At 46.9% G+C, this 24611-nt stretch overlaps 1 protein-coding gene across 2 annotated transcripts; it reads left to right on the forward strand.

Annotated features, from left to right (window-relative positions):
• The first annotated feature begins 1834 nt into the window (after positions 1-1834).
• Positions 1835-22575, forward strand: dbpa (D site albumin promoter binding protein a). 2 transcript variants are annotated; one of them, XM_028427030.1, is made up of 5 exons: positions 1835-2882; positions 7375-7643; positions 8652-8856; positions 21090-21343; positions 22301-22575. In XM_028427030.1, the coding sequence occupies exons 1-5, from the start codon at positions 2687-2689 to the stop codon at positions 22514-22516; spliced, it is 1140 nt and encodes a 379-aa protein (XP_028282831.1). In that variant the 5' UTR covers positions 1835-2686; the 3' UTR covers positions 22517-22575. The 2 variants fall into 2 exon arrangements, with proteins under 2 accessions (XP_028282831.1, XP_028282838.1); XM_028427037.1 differs by lacking the exon at positions 1835-2882 and adding an exon at positions 4404-4524.
• The last annotated feature ends 2036 nt before the right edge of the window (positions 22576-24611 follow it).

Consider the following 24611-nt stretch of genomic DNA (forward strand, 5'->3'; position numbering starts at 1 on the left):
CTTGTTACATTTTCAAATTAATTTTTGTTATGATTTTTTTTAAATATATTTTTAACTGTATTTTTTCCATTTCAATACTTCATATGCTAGAAACATTAAAAATGTAAAAAAAAAATCAAATTAAATAAATAAAAAAAGTGATTTAAAAAATACTTTAACCTCTTTCACTTCATTTTTAAATAAAATAATAATTTAAAATAAAATAAATAAAACATTAATTTAAGTAAACAATCTTAAATGGACCGTTAACACCCCCCCCCTCCCCTCTTTCCCTCCAGCCGGCCCGTCACGCGGCTGTAGCATGGGGGGAACCTGTGGGCGGGGACTGTGACCTAATTTAAGCCAATGGGAGGCCGAGAGCCGCCGCGAGTGACCTAGATTCAGCCAATGGCGGCGCAGCACCGTCGCCGGTAGGCAACAGTCGGCGCGTGCCGGGTCCATGTGCTTCTTTGGTGTTGAGAGCGCGAGAGGCAGATAGGGACAGATAAAGGGAGGGAAACACGCGAGCCCGCTTCACGCGGGATTAAACGCAGTTCCACTGGTTTATAGACGTTTATTAGGAAACTTACGGTAGATGTTGAATTTAGTTGATTCAAACATGATCAATAATAATAATATTAAACGTTTTTACTCCATATATTCCCAACAAATCAGTCCTTCCTCCACGCCGCGCCGTCTTACGTCATGTGACGCCGTCATATGTTTGGTGTGTTACGGTGTGACTGCTCACATGTGAACACCTGGTGTCCCCTGTTTTTGCTGTTTTGCGTGTAAAAATAATCCCCGTGTCAGATAAGGGGGGGTGGGGTGGGGGGGGGGGGGACGTAAACATCCTGACGTCTGAGGCCGCCGCAGGTTCAGGCTCAGGTTCAGGCTCTGTCCCTCTTTGCTTCGGCTCTCGGCCTCCCTGCTTCAATGACAGCGTGAGAGAAACAGGAGGTGCGGCGGGGGGGTGCGTTCACGGTACATCCAGGAAGCGAATCAGCTCAGAGAGGGGGCGTGGCTTGGTGCGGGGGACGTCCCAGCGGATCGCTATTGGCTGGATTCTCAAGGAGGGGGGTGTGTTTTATGCAAATGCGCGGTGCGTTCAAGGAAGGGACAACAAACAGTCACGATGGTTCTGTCACATGGCAGACACAGACAGGAGGCTACTGTTAATGGGGTTTCCATAATCAATCAGTCAATATATTTATTAATGTTTATATATAACTTTTTTAAATATATATACATGCAATGACGTTTGTAACAAAAATGTTTGAACAGATCAGTACAAGTACACGTGAACATGAAGAGTTAGCCGGACGTCATTAATTCGCTTATGATAAGTGTGGTTTCTATGGCAACCAGTCTCATTTAGCCATTTCTTAATACTTCTTTAATGTAAAGAGCTTTTTTTATTTTTTATTTATATTAAAATGTGTGTTTTAACCACAGGATTTATTTCAATAATAAACTCATCAAACTCAAGATAAACAGAAAGTGCCCACGAGTAGCTTCTCCTGATGTGTTTAGGGACGCAGATATCAACATTTATTATGAACTAATAGGAGTCAAAGGTGACTTAAATCAGCCAATGGTCATGTGGTTGGTCTAAAGTTCAAATTTCCCAGCTTCCCCGTGTTCCCTGAACACAAAGCAATGGATGTTGAAGGAGGTTTAAAAGAACCGACGGGCGTGATTGGTTTGCGTCAGAGCGGAGGGGCGTGGCCTCGGTATGCTAACGATGCACGCCCCCAAGCGCCTTTCCCCCGTGAGCGGTGACGTCACGCGTGCGGCCCGTGTTGGTTCCAGCTGACTGGCAGAGAGAGAGAGAATCAGAGAGAGAGAGAGACGACGAAAATAGAGAAGTGTGTGTGTGTGTGTGTGTGAGAGAGAGAGAGAGAGAGAGAAAGGAAGGGAGGGAGAGAGAGAGAGAGAGAGAGGAAAATAAGAGCCATCAGTCCCATCTATCCGACTCTCATACTATTGGATATTATTATTATTATTTCAGGGGGATCTCTTTATTTCCTTCTTATTTTTTCGCTCATTTTTATCCTCAACTTTGGAGATTTGTTTTTCTTCTTCTTCTTATCTCCTCATTGCATGGGACTACACACGCACACACACGCACGGCCGCCGTCATTTCTGCTTTTATTATTATTATTATAGTTTGTCGCTTTCTCCGGATATAACAATCTCCACCGACCGGACCGGACCGACCCAGTACACGGGACCCAGCCGCCTAGCTGCTTCGGATTTTTTTTTTACTGGGTGGACTTGGACTCAATAATCAGTCTTCCTGCGCGCGTTCGCGGAGTTAGTTTGAAGGGAGGAAGAGGTGACAGCAACTCCTGAAGGCTCGGACCCGCTGAGAGGATGAACTAAGAGTCTCCGTGCGTCGCCATGCGGCCGCTCCGGAGATAAATCCCCCTTCTTCTTTTCATTTTTCTTTCATTTCGCTTCTTTCTTTCGTTCTTTCTTGCTCCATGGGGCGCGCGGCGAAGCTGGACGTCAGGTGGAGATCTTGAGGAGCGCGCGCGCACGCGTCACCTGTCCGCTCACCTTTTTCTTCTGACGGCGCGTCTGTGCGTTAGTGTCACTAAGTGGATTATTGTGATCTTGGAACTTACAGGTTGTACCACAGCACCGCGCCACTTCCCCCCCTCACCTCCCCCCTTTCTCTCCCCCCCCCCCCCCCTTAGAAGTTATGTCAAGGCCTCTCACTCAGCTTCTACCGCCGGAACTCCCTGCCGGGGCCACCAGCCCTCAATTCGGGGCCAGCAACCCGGCTGGAAGTGGCCCCCAAGGTGGACACCTGACCTCCATGACCAACCTGAAGTCCCTGCTCCAGCTGCCAATCAAGGCCGACCAGAGAGGACCCAAGGACTGCTGCGAGATGAAAGGTGAGCGCGTGCACGTGCCGGAGCGCGTGCACGAGTGGTGGTGGGGATCCTATAGGCATGAGACCTCTTAAAGGGGGAATGCACTGGAGGAATATCATGCAGTAAACAGCACCATTAACCCCGTCTGTGCAGGAATATTAACCGTCTATAACCAGGATTTTTTGCTTCATGCCACTGCAGTGTGAGCGAATCCTTTCATAAACAGGGACCAGTTTTTCACAACAAAGTGACACTTACACTCATTTACATGTGCTAAAGGCTAATCTTAGCATGCTAGCTGCACTCTTTACCAGATAACCTCCAAACTTTTGCTATCAGCTGTGTAAACAACATCAGGAACATGCTGCTAAGTTAGCGCTAGCTGGCATAATGCTAACACTGTTGGAACGGCTATGCTACTAGGCTAGCATGCCCTTTGACCTCACCTACTAGCATGATCCATGGCTAACAATGAAGGATGTAGCATAACAAAAGTAACTCGTTTGTATTAGCTGCTAGGAGCTAGCATGGTTTTAATGATGTATATGAACTAGCGGTAGTTCAGGACACTGCCTGCAGTTCACCCTGCGGCCACAGGTGTCACTCTCAGCTTGAGTTCCTACCTTTAAATGAGCTTATCTTGAAAATATTTGCATGTCTGCCTGTTGAACAGATCAGCCTGATTGCATTATGTAGTAATGTTATCGTGTGTATGAGTTGATATATGTTCAGATGATTATAAAGTAATCATCAGCCTTGATGTGATAAGCACACAAGAACTCATTCTCTGGGTGGCTGCAGAAATATCACAGGAATATTGCAGGGATTATTCATGGGTGTGTGTGTGTGTGTGTGTGCATGTGACTGAGTGGGTAGGTGTGATTGTAAAAGACAGAGGCCCTGCTTATCCAACACACTCACATGCACAGTGTTTTCACTCCAGGCCTCCTCCCTCCATTGGCCGGCTTCATTTTTATATTAAACGCTTCCTTTTTTTTTTTGCATTTGGTGGTGAAATGAGATGATTTAGCTAGAGAGGGACGAAGAGGAGGAGGATGAGGAGGAGGAGGGAAGAAGAGGGTGTTAAAAAAAGAAACACAATCTGGAGTGGATGGCATCAAAATTCAGCCAAAGCAGAAACAGCAGCAGATTCGCCGCTCTGTTTAAATAAAGGTTAGTGAGTGGGATTGAATTGTTTCCCATCCACCAGCTGCCATGACAAACATTAACCAGGCTGCTTCTCTTCCCTCTCTGGCTGTGGGGATGTCATAAGTCCGAGTCAGCTGCTGTCACACACACACACACACACAGACCTGGTGGGTTTGTGAGGACACGGCATTTACTTAAATAAATGGACTGATATATCAATTAAGCACTTTTTATTGTGGCTCGTTAGCTCGGTCCTCACAAGTGTAGATAAAACAGGGAGAAAAACAAAGAACTTGCAGTGGTCGCTGATATTTGGCGACCCCTGGTGGCCTGTTGGTGGAACTGCAGCCCCTTCTTTCTCAGGGTTTTTTTTTTTGTTCCTTTGCATGAGGAGGAGGAGATGATGGTGAGCACAGCTGACAGGCTCTCCATGGAGTCAGAAAGCAGCTCAGAGGCCCTGACTAGCCTCATTGTCAGCGCCCATAGAGCACACGGAGGATTCTCCTAATGATAGGTGATGCATTCAGGGGCTTAAGGAACATGTTTGTGTGTGAGGAGTTGTTTTTTTTGGCTTGCCCCTGGCTGTCGTTCCCCTGCCACGGTGCAGAGTGGATGTTTCACTGCTTCGCCCTCCTGCCTTCCTCCCCTCTCCTCTCTCCTCTCTCCCCTCCCCTCCCCTGGCTAGCTTTGTTTGACGCCTTCACAAACACCCACTCGATCTAGCACATCTCTCCCTCTCTCACACGTCTTTGAGTTTTTCCTCTCACACTTTCCTGTCTTGCTCTCTTCTCGTCACATCACTCCGTCTTCCACCGCAGTCCCTCTGCTGATTTACATTTTCTCAGGCTTTGTCTTCCTCCTCATTTTTTTTACAGTACACACTCCCACTGGCTTCTTTTCCATCGCTATTTATTTGCATTCATTTTTCTCTCTCTCTCCTCTTCCCTTGTAAATCTTTTTTTTCTTGCACAGATTTGCATAGACTCTCTCTCTCTCTCTCTCTTCCCTCTCTCCTCGCTGTAACATTTCATTTCCTTTCTGCGGTCAGTCCACTGTCTGTCTTTAATGACTCGTCCACTTCGGTTCAAAGTGTCAACATCACTTTGATTAAGCTGTGTCACTTCCACTTATTCCTCTCATTTGTCCGCCCTCCCAATCCGTCTTTTCCTTTTCTCCTCTTGGCGCTCATGAGAAAAAGGAGTTCCTGGTTTCTTTTGATGACGCCAGCTAGCATTAGCATTAGCTTCACTGATGCTGGTTATATTGTCATAATATGCATCATTCTGTCAGATGTCTCATAATATTGATCAGACATAATAAACTTATTTTACTGATTGGAAGCTAGCATTAATTGCTAGCATGGTAAAGGCAGCAGCATCCACAGCCATATGGTAAAATAAAGTTTTACATGCATTACAATCACAGGAGGGCGCCTGATTGATAAGAACTGATTGATTGGTTAATACATTAAGATTAAGTCATTGTAGTAAGTAGAAAAAATTTGAGTTTAGCTAACTGCTAAAATAGCCAGAACAGACCTATACTGCAACCGGCCACCAGGGGGCGCCTGCAACTGTTTGGCTACACTGCGTGTTTTTCTGTTAATTGATGCTAAGCTAGGATAACACTCAGAGTGAACTCAATTAGCATCCTGGTGATGTATGCTAATGCTAGCGGGCTTCAGCTGCTGTCGTATCTGACCTAGCGTTAGCTTTAAAAGCTTTAGCCGCTCGTATTCTCTCTCTGTTTTCTTTGTTTGTTTATAGTTTTTAATGGACACAATGAGAAAGAAGCTGCAGTTGATGATGATGTTCAGGACAGAGAAATGATGTGGAAGATGATGCGTGCTGCATCCCTCCCTCCCAAACATCGGCCCTCTGTTGTAATCTCTCATGTTTTATATTCTTTAATCCCCTTTAAATTGAAGCTTGCAGCCTTCCCCATGCTCCCTCTCTGTCTTCCTCTGTCTTCCCGGCCTTATTAAATATGCTCTTTTATTACTATTTCATCGGCTTTTGTTATTCTGTGTGCCATTTACTCAATATGCGCTGTTGGCAGTGTGATTCTTTAGAAATAATATTTGGATCAGACTATAAAACCACCACTCCAGCTCTTTCTTACACTTGAATTGGTTTCCTATTTAATTTGTATTTTTTTTTCTGCTGCTGATGGTTTATTGATGCCTGAAGTCCATATCTATCTTTCCATCAGACTCCCCCCCTCCCTCCCTCTCTGTCAGGTCAGAGTGCCGGGTCACTCAACTTAACTTTATTTATAGATGCCTTTTAATGATCGCAACTAAGTGCTTTACAGAAAGTTAAGGACACGTGTACCCGGCAGCTTGGTGTTTTTTTTTTCTCTGTTGCAGAGGATTGTCAGGGGGATCTTCTCTGAGTCTCTGAATCTGGATCACAACAGATAATGAAGCCAGATCAGACCCGTTGAAAAAGGGGGCTTTACTCGTTGCGTTCACGTGTCATTGAAAACGTTTCGTCCCATTTTTACAGCTACCGTGGTGACGAGGTCCATCCTGAACGAAGCAACCGACATGCACTGTTTTCTGCGGCCACAGGAGGGCGCTGCATAGGAAACCACAGGCTTTCAGCTCCATGTAATGTTTTCCTAGTGCATCTCTGCAGCTCGGGCCTTAAATAGCTAGCTTTCAGCAAGTGGCAACCTCGAAAGCGGACACATGAAAGCCATGTGAAGTCTAAAAACTGCAGTTCATCCCACTGCCTCTAGGGGCTACATTTTTTTATTTTATTTTTTTAATGCAGTTACACAGGTTGGCCACTAGGCTAAAATTACATTTTACCTATTTTTTTTAATAGGCACATTGGACAGAAGCAGAGTGTCAGTCTGAACTGTACATTTATTTCGTTGTCCTCCCCAATGTTTAGAACCATTTCCATGGTAACGGTCTGTTATCTATAGGAAGGGTTTGTTCCTGTAAAAGAACAGGCTGTGATAATCGTGTATTCATACACCCCCATGGTCAAAAGATGTAGTTACACAGTGTGGCCACTAGGCCAACATTGAACTGTTTGTGTGTTTGTGTTTGTTTGTGAGGCCTGTGTGTATTTAATTATTGGCCTCTCACTGCACAGCTGGAGGCACAGTTGAAAGTAAATATTTCTGTGTTGGACGCTCGGGCTCCGGCAGCCATTTCCACATTTCTAGCTGCATAGTTTCAGCTTATCTCACCTTGTCAGAACGGTTCTGAGTTATCGGCTCTTATCTTTGCTTCTGCCCATCAACACAAACACTGTAAAAAGGGAGGAGGGACCGGTTTCATGACCCTGTTTGGTCAAACAAACATTAGCAAACACAGCAAATGAATGTAAAATAAATATTTCTTCCACAGACAAAGACAAACCCCTGGACTCTGACGAAGACTCGCTGGGTGTCAGTGGCGGAGGGCCCAACGGGGTGGGAGGGACCCCAGGCTCCGGCTCGCTGCGGCCCAACTCTCAGTCTGCGTTCCTGGGCCCGCTGCTGTGGGAGAGGACCCTGCCCTGCGATGGAGGCCTGTTCCAGCTGCAGTACATGGACCTGGAGGAGTTCCTGACTGAGAACGGGATGGGGATGCACAGCAACGGGCCCAGCTCCACCAGCGCCCAGATCCCCTCCCAGGTAGGACAGGAGGAGCCCCACTGCTCAGTAGAGTTTAGATGGCACCCAGCTAGCGATGCTAAGCTAACACATGACTCCAGAGATTTGGAAAAAAAAGAGCACAGCTATCAATGAGGAAGCAGCAACAGATGAATATTTCCATCATGTTTTCTCATTCTTCTTCACTGTTTTTATTAAATTAGCACCAGGACGGCATTAATTAATATTTCCTTTTGCTGATTTTCTTGAAATGAGTCTTACATTTGGACGGCAGCCTGGCCGGCCGGCTCTGCCTGCAGTGTTTCTGTGACAGATCTAACTTAATCAAAGCGCCGCTGGTTCAAATCCCATGTGGCAAAACACACTAATATAAAGAGGGAGCCGCCACCAATTCGCTACTATACACACACATAAGTGTTAGCATCATGGAGCATTCACAGAGCTGCAGCTTCCACATCCAGGCAGCTGCTCACAGCCAGCGGCCGCACGCTGTCCCAGCCTGGCCTCATGAAACGAGCCATAAATACATCATGTAGAAGCAGCACATGATCTCTCACTGCCTGCAGGAGCCGTCTCAGATCTTACACCACGTTTTCCTGATCATCACCGCTTTGACTCAGTAGGCAACACACAATGTGACCAAAAGATTGTTTGCATTATTGATTGATTGTCCATCACTAACCAGTCAGTGTATTCTGAGATTTTATGGACAAACCAGTGGAAAATGTTCCCAAACTTCCATTTATTGACTCATTTTTGAGGATTCAGATGATACATTTGTGTGTTTGTCGGCACCTGACCTCATCGCCCTTCATCGGACAAACCAGACACCTGGTGTCCACACATCTTTAGCTACATAGTGTACATTAAATGAAAAAAAAAATCAACTTTTCTTCTTGGCCTGAGAAAATAAATGGTGCCAGGAAGTGCAGTTCCTCAAATGGCCACTTGAGGGTGGTTCTAAAAGTCAGTCAGTCCCCACAGACCTCCATGTTAATAAAGGTTCCGTTCTGTTCTTGTTTTTCCCAGAGCTCCCAGTCTGCAGTCCCAAACCAGAGCTCCCAGTGTCCTCCGTCCTCTCCTCCACCCTGCTCCTCGTCCTCCTCCATGTCCTCTTCATCCTCTTCATCTTCACTGCTCGGATTGGAGACCGTCCAGCCTCAACCGCCGCCGCCACCTCTGCCTCCTCAACAGCAGCAGCAAGGCATGATGGGAGGCCCCGAGTGTCTACACGGTGAGTGAGGCTGTGTTGTTAAAGCTACAGTGCTGAACATGTGTCTCCCCCTTCTGGCTGTCAGAGTAATTACATGTTGTAGAAATCTGATAATAGCGGAGCTGTGTGAGTTCATTGAAAGTTCTCATGTGGTAGGACGACATCTTTGCACCAGCTAACGCCGTCTGACACACATGAAGCCGCACATACGACGGCTCACTCCCATGATGCATTGCACTGACTGACTTCGCTACCTCAAACAATAACCAGAGTGGGATTTTCTCTAATTATGTCTGAGCGATAAATGGCTGCCGCCCCGCTCTGCAGCCCTCCTCCGCTCCCTCCAGCAGCCTGTTTTCATCCGTTATATATTCATAATTTATTGGTTCCTCTCCCGGCTGCTTTTGATGTGAACCAGAACTGCCAGAACATCAGAAAAGCTTTTCTGTCTGTCTTCTCTTTTATTTATTTCTTCTGGAGATTTCACCAGTCTGACAACTTCCAATTCTGACTAATTGAAACCACAAAGCTATTCTTCATACTGCTGACCGTCTTTTTATTTGTTTTAATCCTGTGGGCCCTGCACTGAGTCATCTCTGCTAATTTTGTGATGATTTATTGATGACAGATTGCCACATGTCTTTGTAGATGTTCAGCTGTTATATCGACATTTAAAGGAAGGATGAGACAATGAGGGAAGCAGTGTGTGGAGTAAACAGTTGGAGATGCAGACCAAAGCTTCGTGTGCAGTCTGTGCTAACTTACATCTTTATTACCTTAAATATTCCGAACTTTTGCTTCACAGGAGCCTTTCGGCTTTAGATTAGCACCTTGATGACGTGTATGCTAGGAGGGTAAACGTGCAGGGTTTGATTTGGCAGAAGCATTGTTTGTGTCCGTCCAGCTTTACTATTTGTTTTAGATGACACCAGCTAGTCCTGGAAAACCCAAAACAACGAGCAGAAAGATGCTAAAACAACAAACTTTTACGGCCGTCCACAAAGAGACGGTTGTATCGTCTAAAGTTTTGTATCGTTTCGGCGTTTCGTCCACACGGAGCGTTTCAGAGGTGCGAAAACGACAACTTTTGAAAACTGGTGCCAGGGTGGATAAGTTTGAAGCCGCCGTTTCTATGTGTGCGTGTGAAGCGATGACGACAAAGCTCCACCCTCCACCCCCCACCCCCCCCCCCCCCCAACCCGCATGAACTCACTCCGACAACAACAAACTTCGGAAACTACAGAGAGCAGCAGGTGGACGATAACTAAGAAGGTTTTAGATCCATGTTGTTCTGTTTACATCGCACCAGTTTTGTGTGCGTGCCCCGTGTCTTCTTCTCTGTTTTTGGAGTGCTTCTGTGGCGGCGTTACAGCGCCACTCACAGGCCTGGCATGTGTACTACAGCGCTTTCGTGTGGACGCACACATTTCCTGAAACGACACCGTCTTTACAGACGTTTTGGAAACAAAAACGACTTCATCTCCGTGTGGACCGGGCCTTAGTTAGTATAGAGGGCGCGCATGTGACATCACTGTGAAAAGCTTGTCGAGTGTAACGTGTAAAAAGATGCAGAGCTGCTGTGTGACAGACTGCTGAGCTCTAAAGAGAGAGGAAACAAACTGTCTGACACCACTTTGGTTTCAGCGCTGTTTGGATGACTCGTCTGATCGTCTTTCATTTATCGTTTGTCAGCATTTATTCATGATAATGAGCCTTTTGTTCTATAGCAAAGGGAGGGACGATCAGCTACGTTTAAATTTTGTCTGATATCATTATATAGGAGCTAATAACACACAGACACATGTTTTAAGGATGATATCAGGTACATAAAAATGTCAGGTTATCCTTACTCCAGGCGGCCATGTTGCTTTGAGGTGGCGGTGTTCCTGTGAGGAAGTGACGTCGCTGCTCTCTCTCTATATACATTGCTCCTTGATGAATGTTGCTAATAATGCCAGATTTTGACAGCGCGGTTTTGACTGCAGCACATTTCGTCCTCTCCTTGCTTCTTTTGTCTGAGGATGGAGCCACCTGTGAGTTTTCTGTCTGCTGTCACTGCTCCTCTTCGTCCAGGAGACGAAGGCTGCACGGCTGTTTTGTCTTCTGACTTTTTATAAAAAGAACGCTGTGAGCATGAAGTGTATATTCAGATGCTACAAAGAAACATCTCCCTGCCTGGGACGCTGTGTTTGTGTCTTTGTGTTCTGAGCGGTAAACAGTGAGAGAGGCTGAGAAAACGAGCTGCAGGAGGAACGTGAGATACAGAGGAGGGAAGGTTCAGCCAGCGTCGAGCTGCACAGAGAATACCTCGCTATCTGCCCCGAGTGTGTATGAACACTCAGCATCAGTGTGTGTGTGTGTGTGTGCAGCATGCTGAACGTGCATTTGCATGCAGCTATGTGGGCTTTAATGTGAACATGCTTTCATCTCTCAGTGTGTGTGTGTGTCTGTGTGTCTGCGCTCTTTATTCTGAATTATAAACACGTGACTGGGTTGAGCATGATGCATCCAGCCAGAAATCCCTCAGGTCGTTGTGGAGCTGAAGTGTTACTACAGAGCTGCAGAGAGAGAGAGAGAGAGATGGAAAATAGACTGGAAATAATAATCTCATCCACATGCACATGTTTTACTTTGATATAATTCAGCCTGGGCTGCTCATAGGGAGAAGAAACACACAAACATGGATGCAGCTGTTGGTTCCTTAAATCATAAATAATCACATTTGTTATACATATTACATATTACAAACCCTGCTCAGCTTTCACTACAAGGTCTCAGACCCGCTGAGCCTTGAACGCTGCTTTATTATCTTCTTTAGAATCCCTCTCACCCTGTGAAGAAAACCGTCATATTCAGCCTTATATACCGACTTTGAACTGGACTCCACGTCCCTCGCTGATGAGTCCTGGATTCAAGCTTTCTGCTGCAAGAAGTCTGATCAGTTCAGATGATTTCGGCTTCTTCCACTGTGCGTGATCACCAGGTGGATTTATTATAAGACAGATCTTGTGGTGAAAGTGGGTCCGTCATGTTACGTCAGACGTTCTAAAAGGAAACAGGAAGAGCCGAGGCGGTGGGCGAGAAAATCCAACCCATCGTCGTCAGGTCAATGTGGCGATTCGTTGTTACCTATAAGCTCCAGGTTCACTAGCTGCTTGTTTTAGCCGCTGAGAATGAACTCTGTCAGATCCTCATTGATCCAGTGTGTCAGGCTGATGTTTCAGTCTGACTGTGATTCCACTGCCTGCCAAGTTTTTACCATAAATAATGTATGAAGGGAGACGACTCCATGAACATTTAAGTGTCGATAAAAACCAGTTTATCAAACTGATCATTGCACTTATTGAGGTTGTTTTAAGAAGCAGCCTCTTCACCTTTAATTCAAACCTCCAGGTCGCCTCCCTCAGTCAGAAGCCTTCCCGATCAAACGCAGACTTCTGAACCTCAGAGTCCCAGGAGCGTGCCATGCTGCAGGATGCATGAACCCGCTGAACTGCAGTGTGAAAGCATCTGCTGCACAAACTTCTCCCAGCTAACACAGAGGTGCTCTTTCATGATGGTCGCCTCCATGAAATCCGCCGGCGTGTCACAGCAGGCGCAAATCTGTAGAACCACGCACGCCCCGGTCGGTTTGAGCCCGAGGTGGATCTGTCCACCAAACCTCATCAGCTCAAAAAATCAAGCTCACAGACAGACATGAAACGACTGAGGGTGGAAGCAGAAGTGGTGAAGCTGGAGTGGGAAGTGCAGATCAGAACAACCGTGAGAATATGGCTTCTCCAGAGCAGCATCCAAACCTCATGTTGATTTTTGTGAATTATTTATAGACTGGACTTCATTTCTTAGGGTATACTTCATCAAAAGTTCACTGTGTGTGTGGGTCAGACGCAGAAATCCTTCCTCCGGGCTTCAAGCTATGAGCTTGTGGCCAAACCAGCAGGTGGTTCGGACCAATCCTGCGAGGAAGTGCTGGTGCATGGTGCATGGTGTTTTCCTCGTTGGTGATTCGTTCACTCTGATTGGTTAAAATGAGTCCTTGGTTTGAAAAATGTCCAAGCGTTGGCCCTCGGTTACCACGGTAACCAGTCCTGTCACATCTACAGTAAAGATGATTCCTAAAAATACTTCCGCTTGCCTAATCTATGTAACTATGTAATTTTAAAACAATCAAATGAGTAAGCAAATGATAAGAAAATAATATTTTATTGATCCCTGATCAGGAAATGTATTGATTACATTTAGCAGGAGAAGGCGAATACACAAGCCGAGTAAAGTGGAAGAAATTTAAAAAATAGAGAAATAAAGACGATACTTTAGACGGCTGTATGGTGTCAGCAGCCCAAAGTCCAGTGCCTCTGAGCTGCTCACAGTTACTAGGATGGGGTGTGTGGAACGTTGATGGGTGCTTCTCGTTGATTTCATTTGCATAAACAATGCTAACTCCTTAGCAACAGTGTCATCGTGTGACTGCAGGAAGACCTGCCACCAGCTCGGATTAGTCTGATTAGTTACAAAAGGGAAACCAAAACTATCCAGGAAACAAAGAGTTAATATTAAAAACACATATATATGTATGTGTGTGTGTGTGTGTGTGTGTGTGTGAATGTAGTTTCCAGTGGAGGAGCTCCTGCCTCTTTAAAAGCACAGAGTACAGGATAATGCCACGCTGATGCAGCCGGAGGTTTAACATCCAAGGCTGTGATTAATCCCGGAGAACGAAGGGTTAAACAAGACACTGACTCTGCACTCTGTAACACTGCACAGAGAGAGAGAGAGAGAGAGACGCTGGAGGGGGAGAGCGAGTCAGGAGAGTTCACTTTGCATGTTTTGAAATCTCTCTCTCGCTCGCCCGTGCTCTCTCCCTCTCTCTCTCCGTCTCTCACACGCTCGGGCCATGTGCGGCCGCCACGTCACGTGCCGCTGCAGAACGCATCGGAGCGAGAGAGGCAGCATGCAAGGGAGAGAGAGAGGGGGAGGGAGGGGGAGAGGAAACGGGGAAGATTACAGGAGGTATAAACACACAGAGCTTGATTCAGGAACATTTCAGCACACGGCGTGTTATTCAGAGTAAAACATAAACCAGGATTCCAAACGACCTTTAAAAAATGATTCATCTGACCTTATTTTTTTTTTTTTTTGTTCATCCACTTCTGTGGGTTAAAGGCAGCGAACGCCTCCTCTGTCAGAGCGGCAGCCGCTGCACAAAAACACTCCACAGTTTACATTCTAACATGGAGCTGTGTGTGAGACGGGCTCCATTTTACAGCCACCCTCTAGTGGTTCTTAGAGGAACTGCAGCTGGTGATAGCCTTGTTTTGTCTCTTTTAACCATTTCTTGGCTGCACATGTTCCCGTTTAACATGAAAACAAAAACAATACTGAAGCGTAAACAAACCAAGTGCAGCCGTCCTGACGGAAACCTAGCATGAGCTCTCTGCTCGCTGCTCGTTCTTGGGGGTAGGGACTCGTCTTGATGGTAGACAAAAAAAAATGGCGACCGCGCCTGGGAACGCCTGCAGCTGTATCGGCGCTACGTTCAGATTAAACGCCACGCAGGCTGCCATGTGTTCTGTTCACAAACATGTGACTACATGTGGTGTCCGCCGGGTGACGCACAAACCCTGGTTTCTGAATCAGACTTCAGGATGTGGTCCTTAAACCAGAATCAGATGTACTCCTGATTCATGGCCCTGTGACGCTTTCTCTTCACACTTCTAGCTCGTGTTGTCATCTCGTAAACTGGATGTTTCTTGTTGTTGGTGATGAATAATTATCGATGATGTGCACTACGGCCCCGTTCACACTGGGGAAAAAAATGTGGCTTAAGCAGGATTTGGCCGCATCCAGATCAATCCAGATGTGTTTTTTTCCGAGTGTGAACACCTCCAATCCGGCTGAATCCAGTTTGATTTCAAGCCGGCTAGATCCACCCTCGAGAGGTGGATCTAGCCGGCTTGGCTCAAATGTGGCTCAGGTGTGAACGCAAATGTGGCTAGCGAATCCAGCTAGCCACATTATTAGCCATATTACGAGGCGCCACCTAGTGGTTTGGAGAACAGCATACATGCTGGATGAAGCCAGATTGAGTGCGGACACAACTGTGTGCTAGCCAGATTTGAAAATAGGTCTGAACGCATTCAGCTTAAAGGCTGTCTGGGCTCAATCCTACTCTAGCTGGAATGACTTTCTCCAGTGTGAACGGGGCCTATATGAATTGAACCTGGCTAAGCATCCGCATGCACAAGCAGCTGTCGTAGTTTGGCGGTTGTTTACATACGGCTTTTGTACGCGACCCGGACACTGTCCCTGTGAACCGGAAGTATCACGTCACTAGCGGCATTCGCATTCAGACCTGAGCCAGATGTAAGCCAATCCGGCTAGATCCACCTCCGAGAGGTGGATTGAAATCAATCCGGATATATCCAGATACGGCCTGAATCCTGCTCCAGCCGGATTGGTTTCCTCAGTGTGAACAGGGTCTAATTATTCTTCCAAATATTTCCCCAGTTCAATCAATTCATTTGATTTCAGGGAGATAAAAGAAGCAAATAATTGAATGATGCTAACTGTGTCAAATCTTTCTGTTCTCTTGAGAGAATATTAGGCGTCTGCTCAAACAGACTTCCTCAGGAGTTGGATGTTTGCGTTCTTCGTTTCAAAGCCTTTAAAACCCGTCTGACAGCAGAGGGAGTGGCTCTGCCTGACGGAAGCAGAAGCTCTCCAGCAGGTTTCCTTTGAAGGTTCTATATATATGCTGCTGTGTTTGTGTGATGTTTGTGCAGAGCTGTGTCAGAGTGCCTCTGCTTTAAAGGAAGGTTCATCTCCAACCTGAAGAAGAGGGCAGATCCTCTATCAGGGGTTATGTGGGGGAACCTGGTCCGTTTGTGGCGTCCTCAGGAGGAGGTGGAGGAGGAGGAGGTGGAGGAGGAGGAGGTCAGTGCTGTGGCATAACTCCCAGCCCGTGTGTTGACATTAGGAACAACACTCCTGGGGTGTGTCACCTGGGCTCAATTGTTTTCTATTTGTGTGTGTTTTTTTTTGGATGTGCACGTGCCTGACTGTGTGAGTCCCAGGGTGTGTACTGTGCTGGGTGGGTGTGTGTGTGTTCAGTGTGTGACGGCGGACTGAAATTACACCGAGACAAAAACCAGATGTGAAGGAGTAAAATCTCATTTAGAATGATTATGTGAGATTAACGTTAAAGAGCTCGGAGCAAAAGGTTTATTAGAAATTAATTAGATTGCATCAATGAAGAAGTTTAATCAATTTAAAAATAAAAATAACATTTTGTTTATCATTTATAATTTATTTATTATTGTTGTTTATTTATTATGCTTACAGTAATGGTCCTAATTAATCCATTTTTTATTTATTATAATAATTTTTTATCGATTTAAAACAGTTGCTCAACAAGTTTTTAAAATGTTTAACATACTGTTATAAATATAAACTAACATGAACTGTGTGTGTGTCTGTGTGTGTCTGTCTGTGTGTGTGTGTGTATCTGTGTGTGTCTGCCTGTGTGTGTGTGTATATCTGTGTGTGTGTGTGTCTGCCTGTGTGTGTGTGTATCTGTGTGTGTCTGTGTGTGTCTGTGTGTGTCTGTGTGTCTGTGTCTGCCTGTGCGTGTGTGTGTCTGTGTGTGTCTGTGTGTCTGTGTGTGTGTGTCTGCCTGTGTGTCTGCCTGTGTGTGTGTGTCTGTGTGTGTGTGTATCTGTGTGTGTGTCTGCCTGTGTGTGTGTGTGTGTGTCTGCCTGTGTGTGTGTGTGTGTGTGTCTGCCTGTGTGTGTGTGTGTGTCTGCGTGTGTGTATCTGTGTGTGTGTGTGTCTGTGTGTGTGTGTCTGTGTGTGTGTGTCTGCCTGTGTGTGTGTGTCTGCCTGTGTGTGTGTGTCTGTGTGTGTGTGTGTCTGTGTGTGTGTCTGCCTGTGTGTGTGTCTGCCTGTGTGTGTCTGTGTGTGTGTGTGCGTACAGTCGTTGTTTACATCACAGGGCTCCCTCCCTGTGATGTAACGCTTCCTTCGATCACGTTCCTCGTCTGTATTGTTTCCAGCTGATGATGATTTCTGTTGTTTGGCACAAACAGCTGCTGGCGGCGCTCACAGAGAGTTCATGTGCCCGGAGCAGGAAGTGATCATCTGATCACTGCTGATAATTATAAATACTACGACCGAGGCTGCTGCTGTCGGCTCCCTGATGCACACGATCGATCGTCCACGATGAATCCATCGGTGTCATTTCGTCATTTTATAGACAAACCAGTGGAAACATGTCCTGAAAACGACTCACTGTTGCAGCTTTAGAGCAGATAACTAGGACTTGGATGTTTGTCTGCACAAAACCAGCTCACAGACACTTTGCTGTGGAAGAAACGTCCCTGTTTTGACCTCAAGGCCACTAAAGAGCGCATCTTCTGCTGCTACCATGAACCATCGTTTGTAAAAAAAAGTGCCTAAAAAGACTTTTCTGTGGGACAGGGGCGCTTGTGGACGTCTGTTTTCTAGAGGAGTGGAGGTTTATTCACAAAAAACAACACAGTCGTGCCGAGGACACCTCGGATAACGACCTGTCAGAGGTTGTAATTGCACTTTAAGTACAGTACATTAACTTAAAACTCACTGAAAAAGGTCACAAACCTCCTGGATTACAGCGCCGGCTGTAGACGGTAATTATTACCTCCACCCCGGTGTAATCAGCATAATTGTCACCCTGCTGATAATCGCATTGTTTCCTTTTATTTAACCTGAGTAACGGTTTGTTTCCGCGCCTGTTTCCACTTTGGTTTCTGCTCTTCCTACATTTCCCAGAATGCCTTGAGAGCTGCTGTTGGGCTTCCTGCGTAGGTGGATGGAGCCAGAGAGAGGAGAGGAAGAGTTGCTCACCTGACTCCTCAACCTGCCTATTTTCTGCCGCTGTGGGCGCCTCTCTCTCTGCCCACGACGGACGGCTGAGTGATCACACAGCAAAAAAACAAAATGGCGGCTCCACAGCACAAGCTCCATCATGATGATTGATGCCAGTTGATGCAGTGACTGTGATGTTTATGTGTTTTTTTTAAAAGTGAAGGATTTGGAACATGGCGGCTCTGAGAGCCTGGGCAGTGTGTGAAAGTTGTGACGGTTTAAATCTCGACCGTTTCTGTTGGATTTAGTGAGTGTGGAGAGATTGACGGGAGGAAAAAAAACACATAATCTCAGCTAAATTAATGAAAGCAGCAGAGGGAGAGAGTCGGTGTCTGCTTCCTCCCCCCGCTCTCTCAGACAGGAAATGAAGCCAGGCGAAGCCGCGCTCGCCGGCTGTTTACCCAGCAGCCGCGGGAAGCCGTGTTCTTGGATCGGTTTCAACTTTTTGCCCAAAATGGTGGTTTATTAGGACGGAGCTTTGGGCAGACTTATCCAGGATCAGCCCCGTGCAGCTGCCAGAGAGGCAGATCAGGCCGGCAGCAGTTCATCGGGCGGAGCCGCTGCTTCGCTGACGGACAGATGGAGCAGAGGACGTATATATAAACACGGGAATGTACGGCGCACATGGAGACGGACCTGGGATGAGAGCGTGCAGAAACATGTGCACAGCTCATGGGTCAGAGCTAAACCTGTACATCAATACCATGTGATACTGAAACCGTGGGTCCATACCGTTAGCTTAGCTGAATACAGACCTGCTAACTCACTGTTTGCGGTTTCTGGCTTGGACAGGAAGTGATGAGAGCGATGACGGTGAAGTTTGGATCCATAATATGAACGTAAAGAAGCCAAAAATGCTAACGCTCATGGTCAGAAAAGCACATCTGGACGTGCGTCTGCATAAACATCTGTCCTAGCAGTCCAGGCTCTGAAAGTTAGCAACCAGGAAGCGACAACAAAACATTTCAAAAATGGCGTCCAACATTTAAAGAGGAAGCGTGCGTCACAGCGTGGGACTCAGCTCTGTAGGACTGTTAGCTTGTTACCTAGCTAGTTAGCGCCGCTCTTCTCTACAACACTTTATCGCATCTTAACACGTTTTAAGAGGCGAAACCTTCCCGTCTGCTGGTCACCATGGTGACGGGAGTCCGTCCCCTAACAACAGTCACCTCCTCCTTTCTTTGTGGTTGTTTACACATCCTGCTGCTGTGTCTACAGGAGGAGGTGGTGATGGTGGTGGTGGTGGTGATGGTGATGGTGGTGATGGTGGTGGTGGTGATGGTGGTGGTGATGGTGGTGATGGTGATGGTGGTGATGGTGGTGGTGGTGATGGTGATGGTGATGGTGGTGATGGTGGTGGTGGTGATGGTGATGGTGATGGTGGTGATGGTGTTCGGGCGTGCTGCTCGTCTGCAGGTTCAGTCCTTCAGTGACGGCCTGGAGGTCCAAGCCTCTCCCAGCAGAAGAGGAATTTTGATCAGATTTTGTCTCCTCTGCCAAAACTCTGCAGGATGACAAGTCCCCAAAACCTCCGTCCAGTAAACAAGCCCATGTGTATTTTTGACTCCATGTGACTTAAAGTCAAACTGATTTTTGTCTCGGAGTTCAAAAGGAGTTTAAACCTGACGGCCACCGTTCACAAACATGTCCACGCTGTTTTTTTTCTCGGCTGGATTTGGCGTGTCAGCCTGAGTCCGCTGAGCCCGTGGAGGCTTTCGGTTGTGGTGTTGCGGTTGACGTGCATAATAAAGATGAGTGACAGCTACACAGCAGCAGTCGAGGAGCAAATCAGTGTCAGTCGTGCTGCACAAAGGCCCCGACGGCGTGGAGGGCGTTTCAGGTTTTTTTGTGATTTTTGACACAAAGGACTTCACAAATAATGCTTAAAAATCGTTGCATAAAAAAAAACCCCAACTTTATTCTGATGTCTTGCAGAGGAAGGTTCCAGTAAATACATCTCTTTTGTTCGCATTTGAAATCCTTTAGTCAGTGCTGGTCACCAGCTTTGCAGTTATTTATAATCAGTGGCACGGAGCCTGGAGCTCCAAAAAAGCGCCTTACAAATGCTGCCACAACAGAGGTCCGACTGGTACTGGCTGATTGCTCAACTAACAGTTTCATACCTCTGTTCCAACTGTCAGAAAAAACAGGAGGGGCAAAAACCAGGCGGTGCAGAGATTTAGCTGAGAACAGACTCTGTTCAGGAAGGCAGAGCTAATGCAAACTAGCTGCGGGGTGAAAAAAAGGCTTCATGGAAGAATTCCCTTCACTGTCTCACACACACACACACACACACAGACACACACACACACACACACCAGGTCCAGGAATTCATCGTGCTTCTAATTCCTGGTATTTTATTTCATTGCTAAACATCAGGATGCTTTGGCAACACCTGTGAAAACAGCAGGAAGGCCTGCAGGTGGAGGAAAAACACACCGTCCCTGTGCTCCGGAGGAGCAGCAGCTCTGGAGGAGCAGCAGCTCTGGAGGAGCAGCAGCCCTGGAGGAGGAGCAGCTCTGGGTAGCAGCAGCTCTGGGGGAGCAGCTCTGGAGTCAGGTTTGATCAATCTGTGGATCAGTTGTATTACATCAGGCACCACAAAGGGTTAAACAAAAGCCTGATCTCTCCTGCCTGTAAATCCAGCCTGATGTGAGTCTGCTGAGCGTTTCTAGCTCAATACTGACACTCGGTGGTGACTCGCCATCACTGCAGGGACAGTGAATATGATTGAAATAATGAATAATGATTGACGCTCCCAGAGGTGGATGAAGGGAGGACTGTCTTCCTCCACATCCTGTCTATGGGGTCGTCCTTCCTGGCTCTCTGCTCTCTGGGGGTGAAACACATGTGACTCTGCAGCATCTAGAGGCGCTGAGGAACCAGGTGCTGATCAGATCCTCCAGAAACGCTGCTGGAGCTGCTGCTACACATACATAAAAATATACATATACCCAAAAAGTACAGCCGATTACTGTTCCTTTGCACAGAGGAGCAGGACTCGGGGCCTCAGAGCTCTTTCTGGTCTTCAGCTCTGCTGCTCTGACGTGAGACCAGCCGGGCAGATGGGCTTTAATCTGCATGTAGCTCTAAAACTAAAACAACGTGCTGCTGATCGGACAGCTGAAGCAGTAATTAAGCTGCTGATTCTGTGGTTATTGCATCGGAATGATCTGTGCAGCAGATTAGTCTTCAGTTATCCAGCCTCTTCTTCTTCAGATCACAGCAACAAGTTCCTGAAGTGTAAATGTGTTTGAAGCATCATAGAATAAAATGTTTTTCTCATCTTTTTGCTGAGCCGCTGAAGAGAATGTTTACTTTATTCTGACTTTAAACCGTCTTCTGTCCTGCAGGCGGTCAGGCGGTGCCTCAGGATCCATCGCCTTCCTCCTCCTGTCCTCCGGGGCCTCCCGGACCCCCGGCTGCGGGCAACGGCAGCAGCGACATCATGGTGAACTTTGACCCCGACCCGGCCGACCTGGCGTTGTCCAGCGTGCCAGGCCAGGAGGCGTTCGATCCGCGGCGGCACCGCTTCTCAGACGAGGAGCTGAAACCTCAGCCGATGATCAAGAAGGCCCGAAAGATGCTGGTTCCCAACGAGCAGAAGGTACTACATCTCCCACAATCCCTTTCTCTCACTGTAGTTTTGCTTTATTTTGAAAATAGCTCATCCTCCGAGGGACTCTGGAGTGTTTCTGAACTCTCTCAGAGGTCCCACAGAGGTCTTATTTTCCGTCCACTGCGGCGGCACTTTAGTCTGAACCCTGAACTCCATCTCAGCTCTCCGACAGCCTCTGTGCTGATGTGAGGGGGAAAATAAAAATAAAATAAAAAACGTGACGCCCACTGGTATTGATGCCTCCTGACGAGAGTCCTAAAATATTTTGTGCTCAGCTTGGATGCTGCACAAGAGGAAAAGCTCTGATCAATGCCTGCTGCTTTCAGAGTTCAGCGTAGAGCAGCTGCAGCTCCTGAGGCGTTTATAATTTATGGAGAGATGAAGGCGCTCACCTCGCCTCGCCTCGCCTCTCCTCGCCTCGCCGCGCTCTGCCCCCGCTCGCTTTTATAAATCAGCGTACGCAGGTTTGGAAAAGTGAGCTCTGGCCAAAGTTTTAAGACTGGAGTTCAGAGGTGCTGCAGAGCTGTGAAGAGCCCCTCTATGTTTAGAAGCGACGGCCGCTCTGTCTTAAGTCTCCAATGAAGTGTATGTCCACATGATGCATTCAGGGACCGTCAGAACTATCACAATCAGAGTATTAACTTCTAAAAACATGCGTTTCATTCTGGGGTTTTTGGCTTCAGTTGAAATAAAAGTCCCATCCAATAAGATTTAGACATTAGACCAAGGCTAGCCAATCAGAAGTGAGTGTTTTCATGGCTGATTATTGAGCTGTTGCCACCTTTCCTTCTTTCCTTCTTTCCTTTCCTACCATGGTTTCTTTCTCTCATCACGTCACTGACCCTTCTCATCCCGCTCTTTTTGTGTTTTGTTTTTGTTTTTGTTTTCCTTCCCCCCACCTTCCTCCCCACACACCCCAACATACCACACCGCCGCCCCTGACAGGACGAGAAGTACTGGAGCCGACGCGTGAAGAACAACGAGGCGGCCAAGCGCTCGCGGGACGCCCGGAGGCTGAAGGAGAACCAGATCTCGGTGCGCGCCGCCTTCCTGGAGCGGGAGAACGCCGCCCTTCGCCAGGAGGTGGCGGACATGAGGAAGGAGCTGGGCCGCTGCAGGAACATCATCAACAAGTACGAGAACCGCCACGGAGACTTGTGAGGCGGGAGGAAGAAGATGAAGGAGGACGAAGGGGGGGGAGGAAGAGGGGGAGGAGGAGAGGAGAAAGGGGGGTACAAGGCAACCCAACAACAGCAGCACTTTAGTTGAAGTGGCGAGGGGGGTGGGGGGGAGGCTGGCGTAGACTTGCAGTAAGCGGCGCGCGACACCGGGCGCAAACATGCATTTTTTTTTCTTGTTTTTTTTGCGCGCTGTGCTTCAGGATGCCACGACAGGAAAGCACAGCGGCGCCATCTTTGTTTTTCTCTTTGCTGCTCAGCTGATGATTTCACACGACGTACTGTACCGCCACCTGGTGACACCCTCCGGCAGCTCGCCCTCTCGGTGCTGTGCTTACGCCCGGTGTCGCGTGGCGTTTCTTGCAGGTAGTGCGTCGCCGCCGCCGCCACTCTGGCCAGTTCAAACAGGGTGTTGAATCCACACTATTACCAGTGAAGTCTCACTGTTTTAAGCTAAAAAAAAAGGCACGGACACAGAGCCGGGACGCAGGTCAGGTGTGTCGCTTTTTTTTTTTTTTCTATAAATAGGACAAAAATATAAACATGTATATTTTTGAACTGGGCACGGAAGGCAAGACCAGTCCAGCAGAGCGCAAGGAAGGCGGTGCGGGGGGTTCGTCCATAACACGCAAAGAGATTTTGACATAGGATTATTGTATATTTTTCTATTAGCAGAGGTATTCAGGAGGAGGATTTTGGAGATAATCTTTTGTATATTTTATATATGGGGGCGGGGAAGGGGGGCTGCTAGCTGGACTGTCACGGGGCCACATACAGCGCTTTCTTTCCTCCCAGCTGTTTCAACAAAAAGAATCTATTTTCAATTTTGTCAGAGCTGGTGTTAGTCCGAGGCAGAGGTGCGTTCCAGAGAATGTATCACGGTTTGAATCAGGTATTTCTCACGACACGAGGCGAGGCGAGGCGAGGCGAGGTATCTTAGTAACGATTGTGCGGCAGACGAGGGGGAGGGAGGAAGGGGGGGGAGGCGCTGAAACAAAAATTGTATAGTTTTTGAGAAATTTTTGTGTTTTTTCCTTGTGAGCTCGTTCAAGCACTTGAGTTGTTAACTTCTCTTTGATTCCATGTCTGAATTTGAAATAATAATCGCAGGGCTTTTATTTTGAAAGGTGAAGGAGACAGGAAGTAATTAGCCATCAGAGCAGCTGGATGTGAGCAGATGTGTGAGGATGAATTTTTAAAAAAATCAGACAGAAGCGCAGGACTTCACCGGCAGGTCTGCATTCAGTTTCGGTGAATGTGTCTTGCTCACACACACACACACAGACACACACACACGGACTGTGCGGCGGTCTTTCTCTGCTCTCCTCCCATCATGTCCAGGATGTGCAAAAATTTTACCGCTAACAGTGACTGAAACCTTCAGCATGCACAAACGCACACCCAGGTTTTTAACCCCTTATTGTTGTTGTCGATGTTGTTATGGACTCTTTATGGTGCTGATCTGATCTGATCCTCCACCTGACACACACACACACACATATGCAAACACACACACACCTCCACCATCTCAGACACAGTACTGAACTGCCTAAACCCTTTCTTTGTCTTTTATTCCTTCTTTTTTTGTTGATTTATTTCTTTATTTTGTTGCATATTGTATTGATGAATATAGATTTACACACAAACACTTCACGTCTATACCTCTCCTCAAACTTTACCCAATGAGAAAGAGAAATGCACCCTACTGCTACTGTACCATACAACTGTATTATTGAATATTAAACTATTCTCTCACTAGATATATATGTGTATATGATATATGCTTGAATTATGTGATTATAGTTGTAATATACATAATTGAATATACTACAGGAAAAAACCTATTGGAATCATTTTGTCAGCTTTTTTCTCAGGTGTTTTTGTCTGAGGTATTAAATACGCATTTTAAAAAAGGGGTTAAATTTTATGTTTCCTCTGTATTGTTTGATGATGATTCACCTTTTTAGCCCAGTTTGTTACTAACTCACCACAAAAAATAACTTTATTGACGGACAGGCTGATGGTTAGCTAAGCCCCGCCCCCCTTCCAGTGATGTTTTCCCATCAAGCTTTGAATTT

Source organism: Parambassis ranga, chromosome 2 (assembly GCF_900634625.1).
Source record: "Parambassis ranga chromosome 2, fParRan2.1, whole genome shotgun sequence".
In the NCBI taxonomy this organism is placed as follows: domain Eukaryota; kingdom Metazoa; phylum Chordata; class Actinopteri; family Ambassidae; genus Parambassis; species Parambassis ranga.